At 55.8% G+C, this 11,450-nt stretch overlaps 1 protein-coding gene across 1 annotated transcript; it reads right to left on the bottom strand.

Moving 5' to 3' along the window:
- Positions 1 to 7,521: 7,521 nt before the first annotated feature.
- CHRNA2 (cholinergic receptor nicotinic alpha 2 subunit) lies at positions 7,522 to 10,492 on the bottom strand. Its single transcript, XM_053969305.1, is given in 3 exon segments — positions 7,522 to 7,647; positions 9,412 to 9,765; positions 9,767 to 10,492. Coding segments are annotated over 3 exon segments (1,191 nt in total). The 5' UTR covers positions 10,478 to 10,492.
- Positions 10,493 to 11,450: the final 958 nt, after the last annotated feature.

Genomic DNA, 11,450 nt, shown 5'->3' with positions numbered 1-11,450 from the left:
TTTTTTTTTTTTTTTTTTTTTTCGTTTTTTGTGCATCTCCCGCGGTTTTCCCGCTCTCCCCCGCTTCCCGCTCTTCCTGCAGCCGCCTCGTGTCTGTCAGTGTCGCGTTGCTCTTCGGAAGGCGGGAGGCACCCGGTGGGGTTTTCCTTGGCAAAAAAAGGGGTTTGGAAGGGGTTTGAGTGGGGCGGATGATCCGGCGGGATCCATCTCGGCGGCTTCCATGGATCCGTCCTCCGAGCCGCGGGCGGCACGGGAGCGTGCCGGGAGCCGAGGGCACGGATTTTCGGGAGGTGGGAAGCTGGAATTCCCGCGTCCGCGGGGACCGCCGGCGTTTCCCTCGGACGTCGTACGGAAGAGTTTATTTAACGACGGCTTCAGAGTTTTCCCTGCGACGCTTCCGACGTTGTGCGGGACAGTTTATTCAACGACGGAGACGCTTCCGGAGCCTGCGGAATTCCGGGAGGGATGGGAATCCCCCCCCGCCCGCCACGGATGGCGGCCTTGACGGCGGGGGGGGACACAAACCTGGAGAACGGTGCCTCTTCCAGCTGCGTTATTCCCGAGTTTTGTGTCAGCGCCGCCGGCAAAACCGCGGCTCCGGCGGGGTTTGTGCTTCCGGTTGGGAACCGGGCGGTTCGGGCTTTTCCCCCAGCGTTTTTCCCGCACTTTTCCCAGTTTTTTTTTTTTTTTTCCCATTTTTTTCCCCCCCCTCCGGCTGAGATAAACCGTGCGCCAAATCCTGCCGCGGCCTGTCCTTCCTGGAATTTCCTTGGGAAGAGGAAGGGTTGGGATGGTCGACGAGACTTCTCGGGATGGTGGGAATGGAATTGCCCCTGGGATGGGATGAGAGTTCCGTGCCCAAATTTGGGCTTCCCCCCTCAAAAAAAAAAGGGTGGAGGGGTCAAGGCCATCCCAGATTTTGGGGTGGTGGCCTCTCATTCCAAGGATTTGGAGGGGCTGGAGCGTGTCCAGGGAAGGGAACGGAGCTGGGAAGGGGCTGGAGCAGCCGGAGCTGGGGAAAATCCTGGGAAAAAAGGAGGATCCTGAGGGAGCTTCTCCCTCTGGAATTCCCCGCCAGGAGGGTGGAGCCGGGTGGGATCGGGATCTTCTGCCCGGAGATGGGATGAGAGGGAATGGCCTCCAGCTGTGCCAGGGGAGGTTTATGGGATATCGGGAATTATTTATGGGATGTTGGGAATAATTCCTGCACGGAGAGGTTTTTCCAGCCCTGGGCAGTGCTGGAGTCCCCATTCCTGGGTGGATTTAAATCCCTGCGGATTTGGTAGGACACGGATCAGGGCAGCGCTGCGAACGCTTGGATTCCATCTCCGAGAGCTTTCCCAACCCCAATTAATTCCATAATTCCCAGATTCCTCGATTGTCCTGGTAAAACCCATTCCCCCCCCTGGAGGACGACCTTCCCGGGAAAATCCCTCTCCGTATCCAGGAGCTCCTGGCCTGATCCGGCTTGGACATTCCCCAAAAGTGTCCCCGCGTCTGATCCGCCCCTCTGCCGGCTCCGGAGGCTCCGGAAGCAACAGGGACACCCTCGGGATGCGCCCGTCCTTCCGCGGCCCCCGTTAATTCCGGCTGGTTTCACTCCAGAAAGCTCCAAGCGTTTCCCTGAAATCTTCCCGGTCGTGCTCCAGGAGGGGAAAAAGGGACCAGGGAAAATCCTGGTGTTTCTCAGGAGCGCGGAAAAATGGAGATGGTGCTCCCAAGGGTCTGGAGGATTCATGGAAGCCGGGAATGAAAAGCCGGATCAGAGCAGGCGTCAGAGCCGGGGGATTTGGGAATCTCAGGTGGGATGGGGAGGATTGGGATGGATCCAGGAGCGCAGGTTATGGGATCATGGGATTATGGGATCATGTGATTATGGGATCATGCCCGTGTTCCTTCTGCAGAGACCATCCACAGCATTTTCCCAGACCCACAACCTCCTGGGATCATGGGATTGTGGGATCACGGGATTATGGGATCATGTCCATGACCCTTCTGCACAGGCCATCCACAGCATTATCCCTGACCCATGACCTCCTGGGATGGTGGGATCACGGGATTATGGGATCACAGGAATATGGGATTGTGGGATTATGGGATCATGGCCATATCCCTTCTGCATAGACCAACCACAGCGTTATCCCTGACCCACAACCTCCTGGGATGGCGGAATGGTGGGATCACAGGATCATGGGATCACGGGATTATGGGATCATGGCCATATCCCTTCTGCAGAGACAACCCCGAAGTGTTATCCCTGTCCCACAACCTCCTGGGATCATGGGATTGTGGGATCATGGGATTATGGGATCACGTCCATGTTCCTTCTGCAGAGACCATCCACAGCATTTTCCCAGACCCACAACCTCCTGGGATCATGGGATTTTGGGATTATGGGATCATGGGATTATTGGATCATGTCCATATCCCTTCTGCACAGACCATCCACAGCGTTATCCCTGACCCATGACCTCCTGGGATGGTGGGATCACGGGATTATGGGATCACAGGAATATGGGATTGTGGGATTATGGGATCATGGCCATATCCCTTCTGCATAGACCAACCACAGCGTTATCCCTGTCCCACAACCTCCTGGGATGGTGGGATCACGGGATCACGGGATCATGGGATCATGTCCATGTCCCTTCTGTACGGACAATCCCAAATGTTATCCCTGTCCCACAACCTCCTGGGATCATGGGATTGTGGGATCATGGCATTATGGGATCCTGGGATTATGGGATCCTGTCCGTGTCCCTTCTGCACAAACCGTCCATGTAATCCCTGTCCCACAACCTCCTGGGATCATGGGATCCTGGGATCATGGGATTATGGGATCCTGGGATTATGGGATCATGTCCGTGACCCTTCTGCACAGACCATCCACAGCGTTATCCCTGTCCCACAACCTCCTGGGATCATGGGATTATGGGATCACAGGATTATGGGATCACGTCCATGTCCCTTCTGTACGGACAATCCCAAATGTTATCCCTGTCCCACAACCTCCTGGGATCATGGGATTGTGGGATCACAGGATTATGGGATCAGGGGATTATGGGATCACGGGATTATGGGATCATGTCCGTGACCCTTCTGCACAGACCGTCCACAGCGTTATCCCTGACCCACAACCTCCTGGGATGGTGGGATCACGGGATTATGGGATTACGGGATTATGGGATCATGTCCACATCCCTTCTGCAGACACAACCCCAAAGTGTTATCCCTGTCCCACAACCTCCTGGGATCATGGGATGGTGGGATAACGGGATTATGGGATCATGGGATTATGGGATCACGTCCATGTTCCTTCTGCAGAGACCATCCACAGCATTTTCCCTCTCCCACAACCTCCTGGGATCATGGGATTGTGGGATCATGGGATTATGGGATCATGCCCGTGTTCCTTCTGCACAGACCATCCACAGCATTTTCCCTGTCCCACAACCTCCTGGGATGGTGGGATCACAGGATTATGGGATAACGGGATTATGGGATCATGGCCACATCCCTTCTGCACAGACAACCCCACAGCGTTATCCCTGTCCCACAACCTCCTGGGATCATGGGATTGTGGGATCATGGGATTATGGGATCAGGGGATTATGGGATCATGTCCATGTTCCTTCTGCATGGACCAACCATGTCATCCCTGTCCCACAGCCTTCTGGGATGGTGGGATTCTGGGATCATGGGATCAGGGGATTATATGATCATGTCCATGATCCTTCTGCATGGACCATCCACATAATCCCTGTCCCACGACCTCATGGGATCATGCGATGATGGGATTTTGGGATCATGGGATTATGGGATCATGGGATTATGGGATCATGTCCATGACCCTTCTGCATGGACCAACCACGTAATCCCTGTCCCACAACCTCCTGGGATTATGGGGTGGTGGGATTTTGGGATCATGGGATGGTGGGATCATGGGATTATGGGATCATGGGATTATAGGATCATGTCCATGTTCCTTCTGCATGGACCAACCACGTAATCCCTGTCCCACAACCTCCTGGGATCATGGGACTGTGGGATCATGGCATTATGGGTCAACGGGATTATGGGATCATGTCCATGACCCTTCTGCAGAGACAACCCCACAGCGTTATCCCTGTCCCACAACCTCCTGGGATCATGGGATTGTGGGATAACGGGATTATGGGATCATGGGATCATGTCCATATCCCTTCTGCACGGACCATCCACGCAACCCCTGTCCCACAACCTCCTGGGATGGTGGGATCAAAGGATCATGGGATCACGGGATTATGGGATCATGGCCATATCCCTTCTGCAGAGACAACCCCGAAGTGTTATCCCTGTCCCACAACCTCCTGGGATCATGGGATGGTGGGATAATGGGATTATGGGATCATGGGATCATGTCCGGGTCCCTTCTGCACGGACCATCCACGCAATCCCTGTCCCACGACCTCCTGGGATCATGGGATTGTGGGATATTGGGATTATGGGATCATGGGATCATGTCCGGGTCCCTTCTGCACTGACCATCCACGCAATCCCTGTCCCACGACCTCCTGGGATCATGTCCATGACCCTTCTGCACAGACCATCCACAGCATTTTCCCTGTCCCAAAACCTCCTGGGAGGGTGGGATGGTGGGATTGTGGGATCCTGGGATTATGGGATCACCACCGTGTCCCTTCTGCACAGACCATCCACGTAAACCCGGTCCCACAACCTCCTGGGATGGTGGGATGGTGGGATTGTGGGATCCTGGGATTATGGGATCACCACCGTGTCCCTTCTGCAGAGACCATCCACAGCGTTATCCCTGTCCCACAACCTCCTGGGATGGTAGGATTGTGGGATCATGGGATTATGGGATCAGGTCCGTGTCCCTTCTGCACTGACCATCCACGTTATTCCTGTCCCACAACCTCCTGGGATCATGGGATTGTGGGATCATGGGATTATGGGATCACAGGATTATGGGATCCTGGGATTATAGGATCATGTCCATGTTCCTTCTGCACTGACCATCCACATAATCCCTGTCCCACAACCTCCTGGGATGGCGGGATGGTGGGATGGTGGGATCATGGGATTATGGGATCACAGGATTATGGGATCATGTCCATGTTCCTTCTGCATGGACCAACCACGCAATCCCTGTCCCACGACCTCCTGGGACGGCGGGATGGTGGGATCATGGGATTATGGGATCACGGGATTATGGGATCATGTCCATGTTCCTTCTGCATGCACCATCCACGTAATCCTGGTCCCACAACCTCCTGGGATCATGGGATGGTGGGATTATGGGATCATGGGATTTTGGGATCACGGGATTATAGGATCATGCCCGTGTTCCTTCTGCACTGACCATCCACGTAATCCCTGTCCCACAACCTCCTGGGATCATGGGATGGTGGGATCATGGGATTATGGGATCAGGGGATTATGGGATCATGCCCATGTTCCTTCTGCATGGACCATCCACAGAATCCCTGTCCCACAGCCTTCTGGGATGGTGGGATTTTGGGATCATGGGATCACAGGATTATGGGATCATGTCCGTGTTCCTTCTGCATGGACCAAACACGTAATCCCTGTCCCACAACCTCCTGGGATGGTGGAATGGTGGGATTTTGGGATCATGGGATTATGGGATCATGTCCACATCCCTTCTGCAGAGACAACCCCACAGCGTTATCCCTGTCCCACAACCTCCTGGGATCATGGGATGGTGGGATCATGGGATTATGGGATCATGGGATTATAGGATCATGCCCATGTTCCTTCTGCATGGACCATCCACAGAATCCCTGTCCCACAGCCTTCTGGGATGGTGGGATTTTGGGATCATGGGATCACAGGATTATGGGATCATGTCCGTGTTCCTTCTGCATGGACCAACCACGTTATCCCTGTCCCACAACCTCCTGGGATGGTGGAATGGTGGGATTTTGGGATCATGGGATTATGGGATCATGTCCACATCCCTTATGCAGAGACAACCCCACAGCGTTATCCCTGTCCCACAACCTCCTGGGATCATGGGATGGTGGGATTATGGGATTATGGGATCACGGGATTATGGGACCACGTCCGTGTCCCTTCTGCAGAGACCATCCACGCAATCCCTGTCCCACAACCTCCTGGGATGGTGGGATGGTGGGATCACGGGATTATGGGATCACAGGACTATGGGGTCATGTCCGTGTTCCTTCTGCATGGACCAACCACGTTATCCCTGTCCCACAACCTCCTGGGATGGTGGAATGGTGGGATTGTGGGATCATGGGATTATGGGATCACGTCCGTGTCCCTTCTGCACAGACCATCCACGTAATCCCGGTCCCACAACCTCCTGGGATCATGGGATGGTGGGATCATGGGATTATGGGATCAGGGGTTTATAGGATCATGCCCATGTTCCTTCTGCATGGACCATCCACATAATCCCTGTCCCACAACCTCCTGGGATGGTGGAATGGTGGGATTTTGGGATCATGGGATTATGGGATCATGTCCACATCCCTTCTGCAAAGACAACCCCACAGCGTTATCCCTGTCCCACAGCCTCCTGGGATCATGGGATGGTGGGATCATGGGATTATGGGATCATGGGATTATAGGATCATGCCCATGTTCCTTCTGCATGGACCATCCACAGAATCCCTGTCCCACAGCCTTCTGGGATGGTGGGATTTTGGGATCATGGGATCACAGGATTATGGGATCATGTCCGTGTTCCTTCTGCACGGACCATCCACGCAATCCCTGTCCCACAACCTCCTGGGATGGTGGAATGGTGGGATTGTGGGATCATGGGATTATGGGATCACGTCCGTGTTCCTTCTGCATGGACCATCCACGCAATCCCTGTCCCACAACCTCCTGGGATCATGGGATGGTGGGATCATGGGATTATGGGATCAGGGGATTATGGGATCATGCCCATGTTCCTTCTGCATGCACCATCCACAGAATCCCTGTCCCACAACCTCCTGGGATGACGGGATGGTGGGATTGTGGGATCATGGGATCATGGGATCACGGGATTATGGGATCATGTCTGTGTTCCTTCTGCATGGACCATCCACGCAATCCCTGTCCCACAACCTCCTGGGATGGTGGGATCATGGCATTATGGGATCACGGGATTATAGGATCACGTCCGTGTCCCTTCTGCACTGACCATCCACGCAATCCCTGTCCCACAACCTCCTGGGACGGTGGGATGGTGGGATTTTGGGATCATGGGATTATGGGATCATGTCCGTGTTCCTTCTGCACTGACCAACCACGCAATCCCTGTCCCACAACCTCCTGGGATCATGGGATTGTGGGATGTCCCACATCACCCCCGGACACACCCATCACCACCACCCCCGGGCCACCCCTCACCCCACCCCTTCCTCCACCCTCCATTCCCGCTGGAGATCTTCCCACGGCTCCACGTCCCCACCGGCGCCCGGCGGGATGCGGTCACCGCCATTCCCACCATTCCCACCATTCCCACCGCGTCCCGGCCCCGTCCTAGATCATCCCGGCCAGGTAGGGCGGCAGGAAGAGCCCCACGGTGCCCAGGAGGCAGACGATGATGAAGATCCAGAGGAAGATCCGGTCGATCACCATGGCCACGTACTTCCAGTCTTCCTTCACCTGCCGGCGGGAAAAGGGCGGTGAATCCCCCGGGGAATCCCTTCCCGGGAATCTCGTGGGATTGGGAGACCACCCAGAACTTCCTGGGAATCTCCTCGGGGTGAGGAGACACCGCGGTTCTGGGAAAGGTTTGGAGTTTTCCGAGAAATCCTGAGGTGGGGGATGGAGATTCCCAGGGCAGAGCTGGTCCCGCCCGGGGTTTTCCGAATCCACTTTGGGAAAAGCGGGAATGAGGCCCCTGAGCCGGGCGCCGAGGGTGGGAGAGGGATCTCCAACATTCCCAAAGCCAACGGGAGCTGGAGGAACCCTTGGCTGATCCTGCAGACCGGGAATGTCCATGGAGGTGGGAGATGGATCATGGATCTCCTCCCTGGTTTTGGGTCCTTGGGAAGCAACCGCGGATGCTGGAACTGCCCTTCCCAATTTTGGGATCTCCAGTCCCATCCACGGATCCCAGAACTGCCCTTCCCAATTTTGGGATCTCCAGCCCCATCCACAGACCCCAGAACTGCCCTTCCCAATTTTGGGATCTCCAGCCCCATCCACGGATCCCAAAACTGTCCTTCCCAATTTTGGGATCTCCAGCCCCATCCACAGACCCCAGAACTGCCCTTCCCAATTTTGGGATCTCCGGCCCCATTTGTGGATCCCAGAAATTCCTTTCCCAATTTTGGGATCTCAGGAACCAAAACTGGATCCCAGAACTTCCCTTCCCAATTTTGGGATCTCCAACAACTTCCACAGATCCCAGAACTTCCCAATTTTGGGATTTCCAGTCCCATCCATGGATCCCTGAACTGCCCTTCCCAATTTTGGGATCTCCAGCCCCATCCATGGATCACAGAACTTCCATTCCCAATTTTGGGATCTCCAGCCCCATCCATGGATCACAGAACTTCCATTCCCAATTTTGGGATCGCCAGCCCCATCCACAGACCCCAGAACTGCCCTTCCCAATTTTGGGATCTCCAGCCCCATTTGTGGATCCCAGAAATTCCTTTCCCAATTTTGGGATCTCAGGAACCAAAACTGGATCCCAGAACTTCCCTTCCCAATTTTGGGATCTACAACAACTTCCACAGATCCCAGAACTTCCCTTCCCAATTTTGGGATCTCCAGCCCCATCCGTGGATCCCTGAACTTCCATTCCCAATTTTGGGATTGCCAGCCCCATCCGTGGATCCCTGAACTGCCCTTCCCAGTTTTGGGATCTCAGGAGTCAAACCTGGATCCCAGAACTTCCCTTCTCAATTTTGGGATCTCCAGCAACTTCCACAGATCCCAGAACTTCCCAATTTTGGGATCTCCAGCTCCATCCGTGGATCCCAGAACTTCCCTTCCCAGTTTTGGGATCTCAGGAGTCAAACCTGGATCCCAGAACTTCCCTTCTCAATTTTGGGATCTCCAGCAACTTCCACAGATCCCAGAATTTCCCAATTTTGGGATCTCCAGCTCCCTCTGTGGATCTCCAGCAACTTCCCTTCCCAGTTTTGGGATCTCAGGAGTCAAACCTGGATCCCAGAACTTCCCTTCTCAATTTTGGGATCTCCAGCAACTTCCACAGATCCCAGAATTTCCCAATTTTGGGATCTCCAGCTCCATCCGTGGATCCCAGAACTTCCCTTCCCAGTTTTGGGATCTCAGGAGTCAAAACTGGATCCCAGAACTTCCCTTCCCAATTTTGGGATCTCCAGCAACTTCCACAGATCCCAGAATTTCCCAGTTTTGGGACCTCCATCCCCACCCGTGGATGCCGGAACTCACGGAGAAGTCGGCGTCCTCGGCCCGCAGGTGGTCCGCGATGTACTGCACCCCTTCCAGGGCCTTCAGAATCCTGGGAGACAGCGCCAAGCCCTGCTCCGAGCCTTCCTCCTCCTCCTCCTCCTCCTTCTCCTCCTCCTCCTCCTTCTTCCCCTTGGATGATCCGCGGGATCCCGAACCCCCGGACGCTTTCCCGCCTTGGCCGTAGCGGAACTGGGTTTCCCGGGACTCCCCGGGACGGCTGGGATAGGCCTTCTCCTCTTCCTCCCGCTCCTCCTCCTCCTCCTCCCACTTGTCGTCCACGTCGGTCTCCAGCCAGCAGCGGGACGCGCTGAGCCGCGCGCCGGCGTGGTCGTGTTGTCCCCCCCGCGCCCTCCGGCAGCGCCGGCAGCGCCGGCGGCCTCTTCATGGAGAGCCAGCGCGGGACGAAACCCAGGAAGAAGCTCCGGACCCAGCGCGGCATGGCGTGGGTGCTGGGCGAGCGGTGGTGCACGTTGAGCACGAAGACGGTGATGATGATGGAGAGCGTGACGAAGATCATGGTGAAGAGCAGGTACTCGCCGATCAGCGGGATGACCAGCGAGGTGGACGGGATGATCTCGGTGATGAGCAGCAGGAAGACGGTGAGGGACAGCAGCACGGAGATGCAGAGCGTGATCTTCTCGCCGCAGTCCGAGGGCAGGTAGAAGACCAGGACGGTGAGGCAGGAGATGAGGAGGCACGGGATGATGAGGTTGATGGTGTAGAAGAGCGGCAGGCGCCGGATGACGAAGTAGAAGGTGATGTCGGGGTAGATCTCCGTGCAGCAGTCGTACTTCTTGGAGTTGTAGGTGCCGACGGCGTTGATGATGGCCCACTCGCCGCTCTCCCAGTAGTCCTTGAGGTCCACCTGGTGGTCCATGTTCTCCAGGTCGATCTTGGCCTTGTCGTAGGTCCAGGAGCCGAACTTCATCTTGCAGTTCTGCTGGTCGAAGGGGAAGAAGGTGACGTCGATGCTGCAGGAGCTCTTGTAGATGGCCGGCGGCACCCACTTGACCGTCCCGTCCCAGGACAGGTGGGCCTTGGTCATGTGCGTCACGGCGAACTCGCCGTCGGCGCTGGAAAACAGGGAATGGCCAGGGATGGTCAGGAATGGCCTTGGGATGAGCCTTGGTTGGAGAAGGGATGGAGGTGGGATGGCATCCATGGGATGGGATGGGATGGGATGGGATGGGATGGGATGGGATGGGATGGGATCAATGGGATGGGACAGGAGAACAGGTGGGCCTTGGTCATGTCCGTCACGGCGAACTCGCCGTTGGCGCTGGAAAACAGGGAATGGCCAGGGATGGTCAGGAATGGCCTTGGGATGAGCCTTGGGATGATGAGCCTTGGTTGGAGAAGGGATGAACGTGGGATGGCATCCATGGGATGGGATGGGACAGGAGAACAGGTGGGCCTTGGTCATGTCCGTCACGGCGAACTCGCCGTCAGCGCTGGAAAACAGGGAATGGCCAGGAATGGTCAGGAATGGGCTTGGGATGAGCCTTGGGATGGGTTTGGGATGAGCCTTGGGATGATGAGCCTTGGTTGGAGAAGGGATGGAGGTGGGATGGGATGGGATGGGATGGGATGGGACAGGAGAACAGGTGGGCCTTGGTCATGTGCGTCACGGCGAACTCGCCATCGGTGCTGGAAAACAGGGAATGGCCAGGGATGGTCAGGAATGGGCTTGGGATGAGCCTTGGGATGAGCCTTGGTTGGAGAAGGGATGGAGGTGGGATGGGATGGGATGGGATGGGATGGGATGGGATGGGATCAATGGGATGGGACAGGAGAACAGGTGGGCCTTGGTCATGTCCGTCACGGCGAACTCGCCGTTGGCGCTGGGAAACAGGGAATGGCCAGGGATGGTCAGGAATGGCCTTGGGATGAGCCTTGGGATGAGCCTTGGGATGAGCCTTGGGATGAGCCTTGGGATGATGAGCCTTGGTTGGAGAAGGGATGGAGGTGGGATGGCATCCATGGGATGGGATGGGACAGGAGAACAGGTGGGCCTTGGT

The sequence above is a fragment of the Vidua macroura genome, unplaced genomic scaffold (assembly GCF_024509145.1).
Source record: "Vidua macroura isolate BioBank_ID:100142 unplaced genomic scaffold, ASM2450914v1 whyUn_scaffold_170, whole genome shotgun sequence".
In the NCBI taxonomy this organism is placed as follows: domain Eukaryota; kingdom Metazoa; phylum Chordata; class Aves; order Passeriformes; family Viduidae; genus Vidua; species Vidua macroura.
Note: the sequence above shows the minus strand (reverse complement) of the source record. Positions and strands in the feature narration are given on the sequence as shown.